Below are 21,819 nucleotides of genomic sequence, written 5' to 3'. Positions count from 1 at the left end.
GGAAAACGAAAACACTAGTGTGAAAGTACCCTTAGCTACGTTCACATATGCGTTGGGAACTCCGGCAGAGGAACAGGCTACCGAAGTTCACAGTATCTGGTATAGCCGGACACGAACACGCATTGCTGGATCCCCATTGACTGTAATGCGATCAGTCCGGTTTCCGGAATGAATGCCGTCTGTCGGCCAGACAATAAGTCCTGCATGCAGTGCTTTTTGTCCAGCTGAAAGCCAGAATTCATGGCGAAAGCTGTCTGTATCCCCGTCAGATTCCATTATAGTCGAAGGGGATCCAGCAGATATGGTAAACTCTGGTAGCCAGTTCCTCTGCTGGATCAGGCTACCAGAGTTCATGACTCGTATGTGAACGTAGCCTAATGTTACTTTTTTTTCACAATGTGATATTTGTAGTTATAATAATAATATTAATAATTGTCATGGGTCAGTCCTATAATAATCTTTATATAGCGCCAACCTATTCCGCAGCGCTTTACAGTTCAGGGATTCATGTACAAACAGTCATAAATAACATAGCAACAGACATGTCAATAATTACAACAAGAGGAATGAGGGCCCTGCTCGCAAGAGCTTACAATCTATATGAATCCTATGACATATGACACAATCTTTGTCATTTACACGCTGTTAGGTCCAATGAAGAGCTCCGGCATTTACTTACATAGTATGGTGACATCTGGCTTTCAAAGTGTAAAGCAGTATGCATGTCCACCAAGTGCTGGTGGACACACATGCTCAGCCAGGTCTCCGCATGGTGATCCTCTGTTCTCTGCACGGCAGCCAACAGAAATAGCTTTCTGCCCTGTTTGTCGGAGCCTCTGCAGGAACATGGCAATGTAGCTGAGAAGACTCCTTCTATAGGGCAAGTAAGAAGAGACTATATATTGCCAACTGCCAGAGGGAGAAGGAGACTGATTCTGTCCAGGGCTCATCCTCCAACAGAACAGATTATCAACGTCAAATGATTTAAAAGATTTTTTTTTTGTATCTTAAAATGCTGTAAATTACATTAAAACAGCTTTTAACAGTGTTTCAGGATTTTTGGTATGTAAATGATTCCTAAAATGACCCACAACATTTTACTTGCGGATTTTGCTTCAGATGTCACCCTTTTGCATTTCAGAGTGAAATCCACAGTGTAAATTCACAGAAGAATTAAAGGGGTATTCTGGTTTTAATTATTTTATTTATTTATTTAGAGAATAGGATGTTGAACAATTTTCTAATATATATTTTCTTTCAGACCTTTTATTATATCCCTACAGTAGCCTCTCCCTAAAGAAAAAAAGTGGTATGGCCCATTTTAGTCCTGTAAGATGCATCCAAAGGAGAGCTGGATAGGTCATGTGACCCTCATACGTGTCATGTGACCTGGCTTTCAGTTAACTGCCCAGGTATCTAACAGGTGAATAGTAGTGTATTTAGGAGCAGTATATACAGTATTACTAGCCACAGCCGTATCTCATCGTGTCTATCAGTGTCTGTGTAGAAACGTGGGTGTGTTTTTGTTTTTTTTTTGTTATTTTTTTTACCCTAATCTGAAATGATAACGTCACCTAGAGACAGGCAGTTATTTTACAAATCACCTACAGACAGGCAGCCATGTAAATACACAAAGTAATGTACAGTAGTTGTGTAATAACCACAGTAAAATCGTGATTCCAACACTAGTCCTATTACTTATCACATGAATGTGTCCTGTGTGCTGACACAGCACATGTATGTCATGTAACACTGATGCTTACAGTACTGAATGTCAGGGATTGTATGATGTGGAGATGCCATGGATACATTACACAAGACTGATACATGGGCTATACCATTCTACTGCATATAGGGGTCCACCGCCTGATATAACAAAAGTGTGTGTGCAGAATTTTAAAAGGGGATCATCAGGATAGGTCATCGATATCTCATGGTGCAGCACCCCCGCCGATCAGCTGTTTGAAGAGGAGGTGGCTCTCCGTGCGAGCGCTGCTTCCTCATGATTACACTGCCCTTCAGCTCCCTTGCAGCGTCGGTGCAGTGTAATTACAAGTACTCGCTCCGTTCAAGTAAACTCTACAATGCGTTGCCAAGATGACTGGCAGTGTAATGAACAGGAAGTAGCGTTCACATGGAGCTCCGCCTCCTTTTCAAACAGGGGATAGGTCGTCAATATACACTGCCTGCACAACCCCTTTAAATATATGTATATTAGAAAATTCCAAGTGAATGGGTCCACATCCGTGATGCGGAATGCCCATGGAACGACGCCCGTGTATTACGGATCCGCAAATGCGGTCCGTGATACGGCCACGGAGCGCACACGTTCGTGTGAAAGAGGCCTTAGAGTCATGGAAACCTTTTTTTAAATCTGCACCTTATATCAGCTTCCAGGGTAGGGTATTGCAGCTTCATCCTTTTCACTTGAATGGGACGAAGTTGCGATACCTTGTGTCGCTGCTACTGTAGATGCGTAGTGTAGGTGGACGGACCCATGTAAACATTGAAGAGACTGCAGCACTCACAACCCACTTCAAACAACTGATTAGTGGGGGACCAAGAGTCGGACCCCTAAGGACAGGCCGTCAAAATATCCTGAACCTAGAAAACCCCTTTAATTGTTTATGTGGCTAGAGGAATTGTCCAAGGCCATTGGGCATGTATATGTGGCGAGTCCGGCCATGTGCAGCATGCGGCAGGCTCTTACTGTCCAGCTGTGACTAATGGCTGGGGGCCGGACAGAGCTCATTACTCATCACTATTAGGCTAGGGCTACACGACGACATGTGTCACGCGACACATAGGGCACAACTGCACTGCAACATGTGTCGCACGACATTGATGTTGCACGACAATTTTTATAATGATAGTCTATGGTGTCGCACTGCGACATGCTGCGACTGTGACAGTTACAGAAAAATCCATCTTGTCGCAGCATGTCACAGTGCAACACCATAGACTATCGTTATAAAAGTTGTCGCGCAACATTGGTGCGACAAATGTCGTCGTGTAGCCCTAGCCTTACACATTCAGCAGTTGCCTTCTTTACATTGAAGTTCCAGAGCAATAACTAACTGTGCAGCCAATGATTTCCTCGCTATATAATACGATCTTCAGACCTTGACCCCCACTGTGCTGGAGATTCTCGTATACGTTCTATTCAGGGGTCATTTTACCACGTAACTCGGTTTAATATATAAAATGTGTTTACCAGGCATTAGAGGAAACCACATCTTAGCTGGCGATCTGCCAATGGCACAGGAAAACATTCCTTACTCAATGCAAAATTAAATTCACTTTCTTAATCAGCGGCTGCAGCTCTAATTAACAATGCTACAATTTTCCATCATAGACGCTCTGTTATTCGAGCTCAAGCCGGTGCCCAGTTGTGGGCGCGTACCTGTTCTTTACTTCTCTATTGACATCTCTGTTTTAGGAAATGTTCCTAAATGAAATATTAATTCTAAATCTTTTTCTCATAAATTTGCATTGTGTTGTTCCTTCTGGAATCCTATGAGTGCATTGATACCTTGGTGTTACCATCCTCCTTGTCATAGGAGTATGTCCCTACACAGTCTGACACCGACAGCACTGGCATGCCCCCACAACCGGTTGTCAGTTTATTCATTAATTTCTAGTAGGGATAACAGAGGAGTGACGCAAGATGCTTCATGGAGAATACAAGTATTTACTAAAAGAGACATGTCAGGAGAAGTGGCAGGTCATCCTTAAAGGGGTTGTGTCACCTGAGACATCGGTGGCATATTGCTAGGATGTCGGATAGGTGCAGGTACCATAAAAGTGAAAGGAAAGTGCACCACTGCCGGAAATAGCCAATCCAGTGCTCGAGTATTTTCGGATCTCTCATAGAAGTGAATGTAGAGTGGCCCTCTTGTGCAGTTCCCTCTCGTTCACTTTGTGGGCCCCATAGAGGACCTGCATCTATCTTACATTGTTGGCATATCCTAGTTATATGTCACCGATGTGTCAGATGAGACAGCCCCTTTAAGGCTACTTTCACACTTGGGGCAGAGTGATCCGGCAAGCAAATCCGTCTTACAAATGCATTGCAAGAACAGATCCGTCTCTCCGGATGTCATCCGGACAAACGGATCCGTTATATTATTATTTTTTCACATTTTTACCGGTCTGCACATGCGCAAACCGGAAGGACGGTTCCGGCGTTGCAGTATTTTTAATGCCGGATCCGGCACTTATACATTTCAATGTAAATTAATGCCGGATCCGGCATTCCGGAAACTGATCCGCATGCTGCGGTATTTCCTCCGTCCAAAACGGAAGACACTGAACTGAAGACATCCTGATGCATCCTGAACGGATTACTCTCCATTCAGAAGGTATGGGGATAGAACTGATCAGTTATTTTCCGGTATAGAGCCCCTAGGACGGAACTCAGTGCCGGAAAAGAAAAACGCTAGTGTGAAAGTACCCGCCTAAGGCATCAGTACAGTTTATGGTCCCAGCATATCTATATTATCTGTTAGTCTAAGGGCTCATTCAGACGAATATATGGGGCCTGTGCCCGTATTGTTGATCATACCTGCCTGCTCTCCACCTCTGGGTTCAGTCTCTGTCGCTCCCTGCAGAGCTGAAATCGACATCCAGCGACAAGGGGGAAACTTGACCACTGCAGCCAATCACAGGCCGCAGAAAACACGGATAACCGGACGTGTGCATTCTGCATTTAACTGAACAGCTGGCCCCTTAGAGAACACTCCCATCCACGTCCGTAATGCGGACACGGAAAGGACATGTGCAATAATTTTGCGGACTGCACGAAACAGACGTGCGGATGTGGACAGCACACAAAATGCTGTCCACATATTTTATGGCCCTATTGAAGTGAATGGGTCCGCATCTGACCCGCCAAAAAATGCAGTTTGGAAGCGGACCAAAAATACAGTACTTTCGTGTGCATAAGCCCTTAGGTGCAGAAGGTACATGGCTGATCTACTGTGAGACGTAGAGAAGGTTTCTTTATATATTTCTCCGTTTAAATTGTAATATGAGACAAAATAGGATTAAACGGAAGGAGAAGATTAAAGGGATGTCCGAATTATTAAAGAATGTTCCCTAAGGCAGCAATTGTGATAAAGTATCAAAAGAATGGATACTCTCCTATTTCATCCCTTGCTGGTTCCAGCCTTTTATTGTTTTGCTGCAATGATGACATGTATAACTCCACTTGACCGAGCCCGTAACCGCCACCAGCAAGCAGAACCGCACATAAACCCAGAAGAGAGAAAAACACAGCAATAAAAAAAATACAATTACCAATCATTATTTTCTATGCCCCTTTTTGTTTTCTTCTTTTTATATTTTGAGTCTTATTTACTCTAATGCCTTAAAGGGGGCGGTCCAGGATTAGAAAAACATGGCTGCTTTATTCCAAAAACAGGACCACCCCTATCTCCAGAGTTGTGCGTGCTCTTGCAGCACACCCCTATTCACTTCAATATACCTCGCACAACCTGGGAACAGACGTGGCACTGTTTTTGGAAGAAGGTAGCCCTGAACAGTCGCCCCATCCACACCCATAAGCATGTTTGGCCCCCTTTTGTTGATAGTCTATCACTTACTGCAGTGGTAGAAAGCCCAATAAGGGCTCATGCACACGACCGCGCCGTGTTTTGCAGTCTACACATTGTGGATCTGCAAAACACGGATGCCGCCCGTGTGCGTTCCCCAATTTACGGAACAGGCCGTCCATAATAGAAATGCCTATACTTGTCCGCAAAACGGACAATAATAGGACATGTTCTATTTTTATTCTGCGGGGCCATGGAACGGAGCATCTTTTTGTGGCCCCATGGAAGTGAATGGATTCGGAACCAAGCCACAAAAACTGCGGCTCGGATGCGGGCCCAAACAACGTTCGTGTGCATGAGCCCTAACTCGTACTTCTGCCCTGAACATGGAAGTAATTATAAACCGCAGAGGAAAAATCTTTGCAGCATAAATGTTCTCGGAAAAACGTCTTTGCCATTGTTTTTTTTTTTTTGTCCCGAGCATTCTCTGTTACCATGGCGATAACTCAAGGTCTTCTTTTTGTGCTGTACATACAGTTATGTCAGCGGATCGACTGGAGAACGCGCTGTAATGTACAGGAATTGCGGATTCTAATGGAAAAGTCCCCCCATTGAATAAGCCCTGTCTATCAGGAACCCTTTGTTCCTCATATTTACTGCATTGTGTGAATTGGAAATTGTTGGTCAGATGTCAGACGGGCACAAGATCTGAACAATGTTTGCATTCACTGCACAGAAGGCGGTTTGTTTCTGAGAATTAATATGAGGAAGTAGGTCTCTGAGCATTCTCTACCATATCCGAATATTTGCCTGACTTAATATTTTTCGCCTTTTTCATTGAGGCCTACCTGTCAGACTATTGCCAAAAATTTGTGTAGCCTTTTCTACTTCATTGATTCACTAGGTCTTCAAACAAAACCTGCTAACCTATTTGAAGCCTAGCTTTGGTCACTTTTTGATGATTTCACTTATTTTTAGTTCATTATTTTTATTGCATGCAATGGTTGCTACTTGAAAACCATCAGTAAGTTGCCGCTGGCAGATCTTATTCGGATTTTTTTTTTTAGGCTTAATTTATCAAAGATTGGAGTTTTGCCCTGGTCTTTCATATCCCCAGCACTGCCGGAGGTTAAGCTTTATTTATGACGAGGGACAGCCCATGTGGCTGAAATCTACCCCAACCCCGGGAGACTGGCGTAAGTGAATTTGCCGGTGCTGATGACCCCACTTCTGCCATCCCACCTGCACCAATCCAGGGCCATGCAACTTTTTTACACCAGTTTCTGGCATAATTGGTCTTAATAAATGACCCCCATTGTGTTATTTGTGTACCTCTTTTAAGATGGTTTAATGCTGCATTTTGCAGTTTTCCAATGCATGCTTCAAAAGTGTATATATAGGACCCTCATTCATGTGACAAAGGCCAAAAGAGAGTCCTTTCAGCATCTGTCTGCTACTCTTTTCCAGGCAAAGGCAAAAGAAAAACATGCCTGTACAGGGATAACCAACGTAGGTATACATTGGGAAATCCTCCCCACTTATACTTGCGTCAGACACTGCAAAACGCAGCATGAAAGCATCATATGGATGGAAACGTTCACAGGCCCTGATTTAAGACCGGCGTATGCCACTGACATGCCTCCTCCGGCAGTCCGTGCTCCAGAATGAGCTCTATGGCAGCTTGTAGCTACCATATAGTCCGGTCGTTATTTATGCCAGTTTTTGGCACAAATAATGGTGAATGTACCGCAGCTGATGGCCCCGCCCACACCTTGTCCTCCCCACTTCCCGTTTTTTAAAATCTGGTGAAGGCGCCCTGAAAATGCCACTTGCAACTAAAAAAGTTGCAGTGGCATATAAAAAGTCGCTTTGTGTTTTTTTTTTTTTTTGCTTTTATTTTTTTTTATTTTTTAGTTTACAGCATGTCAATTTATGCTAGCGGGTTTTTATGCCTCTGCTTTCAAACCTTTGTAATGCCTAGGGGGAAAGTAGCGTATGCCACGTATCCCACTGCCAGTCCTGCGGCAGTGCCACCACAAAACCGTTCCATATTGGGTTGTTTTTTTGCTTTGAGGAATTTCAGCCAGATCCGTACACAAAGGGCTTTTGCAGTTTTATGGGAATATAGGGTATAGAGTGTGCACCCCTTCACCACCATTATCTTTCCAGTGCATGTAAAATAAAACATGCCTCCGCTTTGCAAGGAGTTTTGTTAAAAATCAAAAGGCTTGTGTACCCATTTCCTATGCAGACCTATCTGTTTCCATGGCTACAGACTACAAACAAGTAGGGGACACATGGAAGGAGTCCTGTGATGTCAGTGGTTCCTTTATTTGATGCACACTTCACGCATCCATCACTTCATAGCTCACATCACCGTTTAACCTCATTGTGGAACATCCAGCCCGCTATACCTGCAGATTAATTCATCTGAAATATTGATGAAGGGATCGTGTTTGCTTTTCTTGCAAGTCCAGTAGAACGGCTCATGTTCCCTGCGTCGGGGCGAAGCAGAATTGCACCACTTTCCCTGTCCTCTGCTGCAGTCAGTTAGGGCCCTTTGGGCTGAGGATCGGTGCAATTGTCTGCAATGAACTTTGGTATGAACGCTCGTTCCCGATAACTGGTCAGCGTAAAATTGCCAAATTCACCGGACAAACTGGAAAAATCTCACTTGTCGGGTGATCACATCTTTGATCACTCTAGTGCTAAACTGTTCCAGCAGGCCTGCCGTAGTTCATTGCATCCGGCATTGCCAGAAACTGCCAGAGCATTGACAGGCCCCATTGACTATAATGGGATCGGGGCTGATTCCGTCATTAGTGCCGCCATTCGACCGGACAAATACCGCTACAGACAGTGTTTTTGTCTGGATTAATCCCGGCACTAATGTCGGAAACAAGCCAGGTCTCATTTAATCGGACAAATGCCGCTACAGGCAGCGTTTTTTGTCCGGCCAAATCCCGGCACTAATGGCGGAAATAAGCCGAGTCCCTTTTATAGTCAGGGTAAAGGTAGTATCCAGCTGTGCCAGATACGATGAACTCCGGCAGGATGTTCCTCTACCGGAACAGTTTAGCGCTAGTGTGAAACTAGCCTAAATGGGATGAGCTACTGAACAGAGGATGAACAATCAGAATGATGATTGTTCTTCCCCCTTTCACTTTGAATCGTTCTGTGTAAAAAGCCCTGTATATTAGCATCGGCACTCGTTATTGTCTATGTTAAGAGGACCTTAATTGTGCTGGTTCGAGCAATTAAGTGGGTTGTCTGGTTTGAGGAGGAAACCGGACATCATGGGGGATCCTGCCTACAAATAAAAAAAAAAGTGATCATTGCTCACCCTGTTTATCCAGCAACAGCAGTGATGTCACATCAACAATGGGTGACCGCTGCAGCCAGTCACTGGCCATGCACCGAAGAGGTCAGTGATTGGCTGCAGCAGTTGCGTGTGGGCGATGTGATGTCACCGCTGCAGCCAGGTAAACGGACCCCAGCTGGGAGGACCGGAACGACGGTGTGGGATCTGCTAGGTAAGCAATGGTCACTTCTTTTTTGCAGGCCCCCCCCCCCCCCATATGTTGTCTGGTGGTCTACTGAAGTAGGACACCCTCTGTAACTGGAAAAAATATATGCAATGGAATCCCTTACAGAGAGCAATTACTGATCTACATTCATTCCAACGTGGAGAATTAATGGATTGTCCGGGACTCCAAAAAGAACAGGAAAAAACACGAATAAAATATTTTTAAAAAGGCATCATTAATCCTGCAGTCTTGTTTTACTCCACTTCTAATGCCCCCTCTTCTCCTTCAGGCAGTAAAAGGTGGGGCAGATGGAAGGGACAGGGACTAACATATGACTATAGGTCTGCATAGTTGCTGTATACTGAAAACGTTAGGACATTTTTAGACTAGTGTTTTTTTTTATTTTAGCTGCATTGAATCATGAAAAAATGGCTGCTCAGTCAATCCCTGGCTTAGGCGGTCTACCTGGGAGGCCAATGATTGGCTGCGTCCAACACTGGACACATGAACTGTTCTAACGGCAGTGACTGGGGATCGTTGAGTAATGCTTTGTTTTTTATTCTACCCCTTTATTTCAGTTTTTTTTTTTATCCTGTAGACAATCCCTTTAAAGGAACTTTATGTGGTGGCGTATGTGTATATACTGTATTTTAGATCTTTCCGGGCTTTGATGAATATCTATGTATTTCACCTCACTTCTGTTTTTGTAATATTTTAACACTGGAAACAATCCTGCAGCGTGTCATCTGTTGTAGGGTGACGTGTTGCGTCATCGCAGAGGTCGGGCACTGATTTGCCGCGTGGAGTACGCTCCGCTGTGCTTTGCAGAGAACATATAGTAATGTAAAGAAAATATTTACCCTCCTGTCAGGATTAATGTGTGTCCCCCGGGGCAGGGCCGCTTTCCTCTATCCGACAACCAAACCACAGTAATTGTAGCTCTGCAGCTGAGCTCCGTGTCCCTGAATGCTCCGGGTGATTTGCATGTGTAAATGTAAGGCAGGTCCCTGATTGTGTCCTAGGCATTTATGACCGTGGTGTAAATGTACAAGATGGGGAAAAACAGTTTAAGGATGTTTGACTCCACTTTTTTTTTTCCAAGAACGCTTAGGCCCCTTTCACACGAGCGAGTATTCTGCGCGGATGCGATGCGGGAGGTGAACGCATTGCACCCGCACTGAATACTGACCCATTCATTTCTATGGGGCTGTGCACACGAGCGGTGATTTTCACGCATCACTTTTGCGTTGCGTGAAAATCGCAGGATGCTCCTCTTTGTGCGTTTTTCACGTAACGCAGGCCCCATAGAAATGAATGGGGTTGCGTGAAAATCGCAAGCATCCGCAAGCAAGTGCGGATGCGTTGCGATTTTCACGCACGGTTGCTAGGAGACGATCGGGATGGAGACCCGAACCTTATTATTTTCCCTTATAACATGGTTATAAGGGAAAATAATAGCATTCTGAATACAGAATGCAAAGTAAAACAGGGCTGGAGGGGTTAAAAAAAATAAAAATCATTTAACTCACCTTAATCCACTTGCTCGCGATGCCCGGCATCTCCGTCTGACTCTTTTACCGTATAGGACCTGTGGAGAGCATTAACTATAGTTTAAGGACCTGGGATGACGTCACTCCGGTCATCACATGGTACGTCACATGATTATTATTTTTTTTTTTAACCCCTCCAGCCCTGTTTTACTTAGCATTCTGTATTCAGAATGCTATTATTTTCCCTTATAACCATGTTATAAGGGAAAATAATACTATTTACAGAACACCGATCCCAAGCCCGAACTTCTGTGAAGAAGTTCGGGTTTGGGTACCAAACACGCGCGATTTTTCTCCTTCGAGTGCAAAACGCATTACAATGTTTTGCACTCGCGCGGAAAAATTGCGGGTGTTCCCGCAACGCACCCGCACATTTTTCCGCAACGCCCGTGTGAAAGAGGCCTTAGGCCTCTTTCACAGGGGGCAAGATTTCCGCGCGGGTGCAATGCGTGAGTTGAATGCATTGCACCCGCACTGAATCCGGACCCAATTATTTCTATGGGGCTGTGCACATGAGCGGTGATTTTCACGCAACGCAGGCCCCATAGAAGTGAATGGGTCCGCGTGAAAATCGCAAGCATCCACAAGCAAGTGCGGATGCGGTGCGATTTTCACGCATGGTTGCTAAGAGATGATGGTTATAAGGGAAAATATAACATGGTTATAAGGGAAAATAATAGCATTCTTAATACAGAATGCTAAGTAAATTAGGGATGGAGAAGATAAAGAATAATTTAACTCTCCTTAATCCACTTGTTCGCGCAGCCTGGCTCATCTGGATCATGTGATGGACCATGTGATGAGTGCAGTGATGTCATCAAAGGTCCTTTACCCAGGTCCTGAAGAAAGAAGAGAAGCCGGGCTGCGCGAACAAGTGGATGTATTAAGAATGCTTTTATTTTCCCTGATAACCATGTTATAAGGGAAAATAATACAATCTACACAACACCTAACCCAAACCCGAACTTCTGTGAAGAAGTTCGGGTTTGGGTACCAAACATGCCGATTTTTCTCACGCGCGTGCAAAATGCATTAAAATGTTTTGCACTCGCCCGGAAAAATCGCGCATTTTCCCGCGACGCACCCGCATCTTGTCCGGCCCAAATCCATGACGCCCGTGTGAAAGAGGCCTTAGTGAAAAGCGCTGCATCCAGATGTTATATATTGGCAATAGAAAAATAAAAACACCGTACAAACATACTGTTTTTTTTTTCCTAGTGCCATTTTATGATTGTTTTCTGTCTTTTTTTTTTTTTTTTCAATTGTAGGATGCTGTGGACGTGGTGTTTTTCCTATAGACATCTCTATATAAAAAAAAATAGAACACCTTTTTTAGATTTGCTGCCTAGTATTTATACCTCCAAAATGGTTAAGATTTCTTAGAAATCTCATCCTCGCTGTACGCAAAAAATTTAACATAAATTTACCTGCGTTGCATGTCAATTTACGGTACGAATTTCCACCCTTTGCACCAATCTGCACCAAAATCCACAACAAATCCACATGTGAGATGTGGATTTATGGCCATACCCTTACAGGCAATTAAACATTGATTACAGGCACTTGTGGCACATTGCCAGGATATGCCATCAGTCTCTGATCATTGGGGACTGACTACTGTGACTTCCACTGATGACTTAAAACTTTACGTTTATTTTTTTAGGATTGAAAAAACGTACCAGAAAGGCTTTTGGCATACGGAAGAAAGAGAAAGACACTGATTCCACGTAAGTCTGTGCAGCACTTTGCCAGTATGGTGCTTTGATGATTGCATAACATTTGCCATTGACTTCGTGTAGGGAAGTCATGTGGCTGGAATTGAGTGCTATATAGTGTCACACCTGCGGTCTCTATGTAAGGGCTCATGCACACAAACGTGTTTTTTATGTGTCTGTTCAGTTTTTTTGTGGCGCATATTCAAAACCATTCACTTCAATGGGGCCGCAAAAAAACGGAAATTACTGTGTGTGCATTTTGTTTCCGTATGTCCGGTCCACCAAAAAAATAGAACCTATCCTATTATTGTCCGCATTACAGACCAGGATAGGACTGTTCTCTCAGGGGCCAGCTGTTCCGTTCCGCATAATTATGGAATGCACACGGCTGGTATCCGTACTTTGCAGATCCGCAATTTACGGATCGCAAAACATCCAACAGTCGTGTGCATGAGCCTTAACTCTGAACATTTAGAGGCCCAGTATGCAGAAGAGCAGCATCTTAAGGCCTCTTGCACACGACCGTATGGCTTTTTCAGTATTTTACGGTCCGCAAAAAATACGGATGATGTCTGTGTGCATTCCGTTCTTTTGCAGAACGGAACAGTTGGCCCCTGATAGAACAGTACTATCCTTGTCCGTTATGCGGACAATAATAGGACATGTTCTATCTTTGAACGGAAACGGAAGGCATACGGACTATCTTCCATTTTTTTGCGGATCTATTGAAATGAATGGTTCCATATACGGAACGGAAACGGGAAAAAAAAACGTTTGTGTGCAAGAGGCCTAAGGTCCCATGCACTTGGTATATTAACGTGCAGGGCACATGTGCTCTCGCCATACAGCACCATGTTACGCAGGGCATTCGCTGTGGTCTTACCTGCAGAATTTTGCAGTGAACATTTGCAGCAAATCACATTACAAGCCCAGAAAATAAGATTTTACTAATTAAATCTGCATTGTCCTACAGAAATACAAGCATGATGCAGATTCTTAACCCCTTAATGACCAGCCTGTTTTAGGGCTTACTGGCCAAGCGTTTTTGTGTGTTTTGTTTTTTGTTTTATTTTTCATTGTCGCCTTCCAGGACGTATAACTTTTTTTCAGTCTATGTAACCATATAAGGGCTCGTTTTTCTTTTCGGGACAAGTTGTAGTTTTTAATGGTGCCACTTTGGGGTACACATAACTTACTGATTACATTTTATTAACTCTTTCTCGGAGGGAGTTTTTTACGTTATAAATTTTGTGATGTTCTTTTTGCGGCATAAATAAGATTGTTACTTTCTGGATAATTCTCTGGGTCAGTACGATTACAGAGATGCCAAATCCGTTTAGGTTTTCTTAAATTTTTCTGATTTTTGCAAAATAAAAACCCTTTTTTAAAAAGAAGAAAATATTTTAGCATCGCCACATCCCAAGACCCATAACTTTTTTATTTTTCTTGCTACGGAGCTGTATGAGGGCTTGATTGTTGCAGGACAACTTGTATTATTTTGGGGTAAATAACACTTTTTGTTCACTTGTTCATTTTTTTGGTGGCAACTAAGCAAAAAGCAGCAATTCTGGCATTTGTTTACGGTGCTGACCGTACAGGATAGCTGCGGGTCTTTACGGGCGCGGCGATACAAATCATGTGGGGGAGATTTTAGGCTATTTTCACACTAGCATTTTTGCTGGATCCGGCAGGGCTCAGCAAAAACTCTTTCGTTACTGATAATGCAACCATTTGCGTCCGTTATGAACGGATCCGGTTGTATTATCTTTAACATAGCTAAGACGGATCCGTCATGAACTCCATTGAAAGTCTATTGTGTCAGATTGTTTCAGAGAAAACTGATCCGTCCCCATTGACTTGCATTGTGGGTCATGACTGATCCGTCTTGCTTCGCATCCCAGGACGGAAAGCAAACCGCAGCTTGCTGTGGTTTGCTCTCCGGTATGAGAACGGAATGCATTTTGGAGCGTTCAGTTACGTTTTGTCCCTATTGACAATGAATGGGGACAAAATGGAAGCGTTTTTTTTTTCCGGTATTGAGACCCTATGACGGATCTCAATACCGAAAAATAGAAACGCTAGTGTGAAAGTAGCCTTCTGTTTGCAACTTTTTCCATTGAACAGCGTTTTTTCAGTGGAAAAAAGCGTATTTTTATTTTATTTAATAAATAGTTTTTTTAACCATTTAATAGTTCCACAAGGGGACTATAACAGGCGATCTTTTGATCACTTCTAAAATACAATGCACTATTCCTGTCCATGCTGAGGAACAGTGATGGCCAGTTCGCATTCGCCCGTGAACATATGCGGGCTGCCATCTTTTTTCACAAGTCCGGTGAGGCACAGGTAAGGCTACTTTCACACTACCGTTCAGAGCGGGTCCGTCTGATGTCTGCCCAGACGGATCCGCTCCTATAATGCAGACGTTTGTATCCGTTCAGAACGGATCCGTCTGCATTATAGTTTAAAAAAAATTCTAAGTGTGAAAGTAGCCTGAACGGATCCGTCCAGACTTTACATTGAAAGTCAATGGGGGACGGATCAGTTTGAAAATTGAGCCATACTGTGTCAACTTCAAACTGATCCGTCCCCATTGACTTACATTGTAAGTCTGGACGGATCCGTTTGCCTCCGCACGGCCAGGCGGACACCCGAACGCTGCAAGCAGCGTTCAGGTGTCCGCTTGCTGAGCGGAGTGGAGGCTGAACGCTGCCAGACTGATGCATTCTGAGCGGATCCGCGTCCACTCAGAATGCATTAGGGCAGTACGGATGCGTTCGGGCCGCTTGTGAGCCCCTTCAAACGGAGCTCACAAGCGGAGCCCCGAACGCGAGTGTGAAAGTAGCCTTAGCCCTTGCCTGTGCGCGAGCCGGTCTGAAAACAAGTGCGATCAGTGGGAGCAGGTAGTTCTGAGAAGAGCCACCGGGGGCCTTCATCGTGCTGTTCTCGGAACTGCCTGCTCCCGGTGACCGCATTTGTTTTCAGACCGGCTCGCGCACAGGCACAGGTAAGGGCTTACCTGTGCCTCGCCGGACTTGTGAAAAAAAGATGGCAGCCCGCATATGTTCGTTGGCGAACAATGCGAACTGGCCATCACTGCTGGGAAACACTCAAGGCAGGCTTGGGACCTATACCAGGTCCCAGCCAGCATATACACACATCGGCATTCCGCAATCTCATTTGTGGGTTGCTGACGGGAGACAGAGGGAGTCCTCTCACTCTGCAACTACTTACATGCGGTGGGTGCTATTGCCTGCAGCATGTAAGGGGTTAAACAGCCCGAGTCGGCGCTCCTGCCAGTCCGCGACTTAGACGGGCCACTGTGAAAAGGCGCCGCTTAGTTACAGCCGTAAAAAGTCGTATTGGTGGTCAGTAAGGGGTTAAAGGAAGTCTGTCAACAGGAAATGCACTGTTACACCTTCTTTTAATCCATATGCAAATGAGCTGTTAGGTGCACTGAGGACAGGCTCTGTGCTCCCTTGCTCCTCCTGCTCTCTCTCTTTCTTTAGTGTCGGGATAGGCAAGATTACTATGTAGGAGCCTGTCAATGTCAAAAAGAGTAAGGGTCTGGCAGAAGGAGCTACGGTGTACAGAGTGGCTTGGGCCCACCCTTGGTGCACTAATCTGCTCGTTTTCATATGGATTAAAAGTATTTTTTTTTCTCCAAAAAAGAGCTTTCTCTGATTGAAAGGTATCATCACTTTCACCTGAGCTAGTCCTACATGTAATCGTGCAGTTTAAAGCCTCATTCACACATCAATGCTTTACGGACGTGTGCTGTACATGTTCTCCACGGACAGCACATGTCCCCATTCATTTTAATGTGTGTATTCGCACATCATTGTTTTAGCACGGTACGTGGGTCCGTGTTTTTACCACGGATGCATCCTCTTTTTTTTTTTTCTTTTTTTTTTTTTTTGTCCGCGTTCACGGATCCATCCCACCCATTATAGTCTTTGGGTTCGTGCCATCCGTGTTTCACTGATCATTAGGAAGAGATGCTTTGAAAATAATTTTTTAGCTGCACAGTGTCGGTGAAACACGGATGACACACGGACATCCTCATGGATGCATCACTGATCACCTTCTCACGGATTTGAGCACGGACACAGATGTGTGAATGAGGCTGAACAGTGAATTTCCTGGTGCCACACTCCCTTTAATCACCCCTTTCAGAGGTTAAATCCACAGCACAGTCTACACCTAATACATGAAGCTTTTGCAGCCAGATCCGCTATAGAGTTTGAAAAAAACGTATTTTACTCTCAGGATCAGACGGGAATTCTAGGGACTTCTGTGGAGTTTTTATCATGTAATCTAATTCTTTATAATTAACTCCTTCCTTTCCTTCCTGCAGGGGATCACCAGACAGGGACAGCACTGTAAGTCATCCCTATTTATCTATATTTTGCTGTCTAATTCTTGAATGTCCACAGTCTATATTTTACCAGTCCCACTGACTAAAGGTGGATTTAGATGGGGTGAGGAGAAGCAGATTGTTGGGTAGGAAGCGTTCCTTCCCGACAGTCAGCCGCTCGTGAAGTGCTGCATTTACATGCAGCGATCACCTCCACAGTATGAGCACGAGGGATCACTGCTGCTATCACTTGTCCCCATACAAAATAAATGCTCCTGGGAAGCAGAGCGCTCTTTAGACCGCGCGATCTGCTGCCAGGGAACGATGATTGAGGTGTCCGCACAATCATTTCACCTGATGAACGAGCGTTTCCTTGGGCGATTATCAGAAGCAAGCGCTCGAAGGAATGTTCATACCGATAATCAGCCCGAACATTGGGCCGTCTAAGTCCACCTTGAGACAGCAAAACATCTTAAGGCTACATTCACACGACCGTATGTGTTTTGCAGTCCTCAAATTGCCGATCCGCAAAAAAAATACAGATGATGTCCGTGTTGTATCCGTTTTTTTTTTTTTTGCGGATCCATTGTAACAATCCAATAAAGAATAGGACATGTTCCATCTTCTTTGCGGGGCTACTGAAGGACATACTGATCCGGACTGCACACTGCGTGCCGTCCACGTTTTTTGCGGACCCATTAAAATGAATGGGTCCGCATCCTATCGGCAATAAAAATGGAATGAACACGGAAACAAAATACGTTCGTGTGCATGAGGCCTTGTATTGTATTGCACATAGCAACCAATCAGATTTCAGCCCCCATTTGGAGTGGCCCATTTCAGAGGGGCTGCCTGGGAGAGAAAGGGGCTATGTCCGGGTTCAGCTCTGAACCTGGACAACCCCTTTAAGGCCGTCGCACAGCCTGCAGGACAAAGCGCCAAATTTATAAAGAGGCCTGAGCCTTTGCATAAGGCCTCTTGCACACGGCCGTTGTTTTGGCCCGCATCCGAGCCGCAGTTTTGGCGGCTCGGATGCGGACCCACACTCCGTGTGCTGTCCACATCCGTTGCTCCGTTCGGTGGCCCAGCAAAATAAATATAACATGTCCTTTTCTTGTTCGTTTTGCGGACAAGAATAGGCATTTCTACAATGGGCTGCCTGTTCCGATCCGCAAATTGCGGAAGGCTTCTGGACTGCAAAATACGGAGCGGTCGTGTGTATGAGGCCTAACTTTGATGCGTCCTCTAGCAGTACAAAGGGAATTAAGATGGGTGTGAAAAACGCAGATCTTAATAACTGTCCCCCAATGACTTTAAAAGGCAGACTACACAGGGTTTGTTTGTTGTCTGTTACCATGGAGACACATGGATCTGAATAGGAGTTGTAAAAACAAAACCATAGAAAACATTTTTTATTAACTCCTATTGCAGAGCTGCTATATTTTTCATTTTAACCACACTAGGACAATTAAGTTAGAGACAGGGTCTCCCCTCCAGCAAGACCTCTTTTGTTAGCCAGTTATTAATAAGCGTTACTGATGATGATAGTTTTATCATTGGGGCCCCCCCTCATGATCTGATAACCCAGAGACTATGTATGTTTGCAGTAGCATGCACAGCCAGATCCAGTTGTATGTATTATATATTGTATATATGTTTTTTGTGTGTGTGTGTATATGTATGTATATATATATATATATATATATATATATATATATATATATACACACTCACCTAAAGAATTATTAGGAACACCTGTTCTATTTCTCATTAATGTAATTATCTAGTCAACCAATCACATGGCAGTTGCTTCGATGCATTTAGGGGTGTGCTCCTGGTCAAGACAATCTCCTGAACTCCAAACTGAATGTCAGAATGGGAAAGAAAGGTGATTTAAGCAATTTTGAGCGTGGCATGGTTGTTGGTGCCAGACGGGCCGGTCTGAGTATTTCACAATCTGCTCAGTTACTGGGATTTTCACGCACAACCATTTCTAGGGTTTACAAAGAATGGTGTGAAAAGGGAAAAACATCCAGTATGCGGCCGTCCTGTGGGCGAAAATGCCTTGTGGATGCTAGAGGTCAGAGGAGAATGGGCCGACTGATTCAAGCTGATAGAAGAGCAACGTTGGCTGAAATAACTACTTGTTACAACCGAGGTCTGCAGCAAAGCATTTGTGAAGCCACAACACGCACAACCTTGAGGCGGATGGGCTACAACAGCAGAAGACCCCACCGGGTACCACTCATCTCCACTACAAATAGGAAAAAGAGGCTACAATTTGCACGAGTTCACCAAAATTGGACTGTTGAAGACTGGAAAAATGTTGCCTGGTCTGATGAGTCTCGATTTCTGTTGAGACATTCAAATGGTAGAGTCCGAATTTGGGGTAAACAGAATGAGAACATGTATCCATCCTCTGATGGCTACTTCCAGCAGGATAATGCACCATGTCACAAAGCTCCAATCATTTCACATTGGTTTCTTGAACATGACAATGAGTTCACTGCACTAAAATGGCCCCACAGTCACCAGATCTCAACCCAATAGAGCATCTTTGGGATGTGGAGGAACGGGAGCTTCGTGCCCTGGATGTGCATCCCTCAAATCTCCATCAACTGCAAGATGCTCTCCTATCAATATGGGCCAACATTTCTAAAGAATGCTATCAGCACCTTGTGGAATCAATGCCACGTAGAATTAAGGCAGTTCTGAAGGCAAAAGGGGGTCCAACACCGTATTAGTATGGTGTTCCTAATAATTCTTTAGGTGAGTGTATATATATATTATGCAATGTCGAGTCGGACCCCTTATACTAATATAAGGACAAGTACCCACCATTGTTGCCAGTGAGACTGCTACCCCCCATAGTCGCAACTGTTCAGCAGCAATAGGGAGCAGTAGTGAATTCCATATTCATTGTATTTTGTCTGTAAATTGTTTTTTGCATTTTTAGAAGAAAGCAAATGGAGCACCAAATGGATTCTATGCAGAGATTGACTGGGAGCGATATGTAAGTCATATAATCTATACTATTCCATATATATTGATTTTATGTCCTTACATAATTGGCGCAAACCAAGGGGTAGAAACCAAGGAAACATTGTTTGCAACTTTCCTTTGACTGCCCAAAACAGTAGGGGGCAGCCTGCAAGATCTCCATGATGGACAGTTGCCTGGATGTACTGATTGCATCAGGAGATGAAACTCTTATTATTTGTGTTTGATTTTCCTGCTGAAATTGCGCAGCCTGCGGCCAAGACATGAGGTTAGAATTAGAAAATGTTTTGCGTTTTATTTTTCAGACTTGTCCAGAAGTGGATGAGGAGGGCTACAGCATCAGACCTGATATTGAGCCTGGCTATATCCTTTTGTTGCATGTACTCTGGAGCTGAAATCTCTAATTTTTTTGCTGTCTCAGTATCTGACTCTGGTGGTTTGCTTTCAGTGAAGTGTAGCTTACTGAAGCGTGTTGACCGTTACCAATAACAACCATCAGATTTCTGTGTTGTTGTTTTTTTTTGCAGCACTGTAGAATAAGCCCCAGACTGGTGTCCTGTCCAGGACTGGATCGAATGTTTGGCTGTCTAATGACAGCCAAGTTGCCGGCAGCCTGCCTCTGCTATGGAAAGAACCATACTTACCTAGTCCCTGCTGCTGTGGTTCTGTGTGCCAGCTCCCATGTGTCCATCTTCCGGTCTGCATCTTATTTACTCCCCAGTATGGGCAGGGTTCATTGCAACCAATAACCGGCTTCAGCCATGATTTGTCTCCTGTGGACACCAGTCATTGGCTGCAGCGGAGCAGATGATCACACCCACGCTGGAGAGGAAGTAAACAAGCCACGGACTGGAGGGTAGACCCACGGGAGCGCGCAAGACTGGAACTGCATGTTTTCATCCACGCGCGGGGAGAAGCAGCAGCAGCGGGAGCCAGGTAAGTATATTCAGTGTGAGGGGCCCGGGCATATGGTAGACATTTAATAATCTGAAGAACTAATTTAACAGGTTATATTACGTGTGAAACTTGAAGAGTATAAATAAACATAAGCTAGAAATAAATATGGCAAAAAAACTGCTATTTTATATGGTCTAAAAAATCTTATAAATGATGCAGTAGTTTATACGGTATGTATACCCAAACAATGGAGAAAAAATTATAACTTCTGTCGCTTGAAACCGAGGCGAAAAAAATAAAAAATTAAATGTATGTCATTCGGATCCAGACAGGCCTGATCATTATAGGGTTAACATTATCGGCATGTCTTCTCATCCTAAACTGAATGATCTTTAACTGTGCTTCACCTACCAAAGGAAAACACTTCTATTCCTCAAGTGAGTCTGAAGAAGAACAAGAGTCTCGCAAGAAGTTCAATATCAGGATAAAGCCTTTGCAGGCCAAAGACAGCCTGAAGAGTGCCGCCACGGTGGACGAGCTAAAAGCCTCCATAGGAAACATTGCACTGTCCCCTTCCCCAGTGGTGAGTGTCTGTATGGTACTAATATTATATATGGATCAGCCGTAACATAAAGACGTGAATAACATTGACTTATCTTGTGACGGTAGTGCCTGTCAAGGGGTGGGATATATTAGGCAGCAAGCAAGCAGACTTGTCAGAGCATCTCCAAAACAGCCTGCCTTGTGGGGTTTTTCCTAGTGTGCAATGGTTAGTACCTGCCAAAGTGGACCAAGGAGGGACAACTGTTGACTGGGCCATGGTTGCACTTGGTGTCCGTTGCTTATTTGGGAAAGAGTTGGCACCAGGAGTTGTATGAGAAGAAGACAAGCCGGTGGAGGAAGTGTGATGCTCTGGGCTATGTTTTGCTGGAAACCTTGGGTCCTGGCATCATGTGGATGTGACATGTACCTGAACACCATATAGACAAGTGCCCCACCCCCCTAATGGCAGCGCCCGGGAATGGATAACCCGACGAAGAGATGAAAGTGGGATCTGCCATCATGTTTAACCCTTTAAGGACCGGGCTCATTTTCACCTTAAGGACCAGGCCATTTTTTGGAAATCTGACCAGTGTCACTTTAAGTGCTAATAACTTTAAAACGCTTTGACTTATCCAGGCCATTCTGAGATTGTTTTTTCGTCACATATTGTACTTCATG

General features: G+C 44.3%; 1 protein-coding gene across 1 annotated transcript in view; it reads left to right on the top strand.

The window, feature by feature from the left end:
* The window catches only part of SGIP1 (SH3GL interacting endocytic adaptor 1), a 104,181-nt gene that overhangs the window by 6,953 nt on the left and 75,409 nt on the right, over window positions 1-21,819 (top strand). Inside the window, exons 2-6 of the mRNA XM_040407521.1 lie at window positions 12,293-12,356; window positions 16,702-16,726; window positions 19,658-19,714; window positions 20,007-20,064; window positions 21,006-21,181. Coding sequence (XP_040263455.1) covers window positions 12,293-12,356; window positions 16,702-16,726; window positions 19,658-19,714; window positions 20,007-20,064; window positions 21,006-21,181 — 380 coding nt within the window. The remainder of the gene's footprint in view (window positions 1-12,292; window positions 12,357-16,701; window positions 16,727-19,657; window positions 19,715-20,006; window positions 20,065-21,005; window positions 21,182-21,819) is intronic.

The sequence above is a fragment of the Bufo bufo genome, chromosome 9, assembly GCF_905171765.1.
Source record: "Bufo bufo chromosome 9, aBufBuf1.1, whole genome shotgun sequence".
NCBI classification, from domain to species: domain Eukaryota; kingdom Metazoa; phylum Chordata; class Amphibia; order Anura; family Bufonidae; genus Bufo; species Bufo bufo.
Note: the sequence above shows the minus strand (reverse complement) of the source record. Positions and strands in the feature narration are given on the sequence as shown.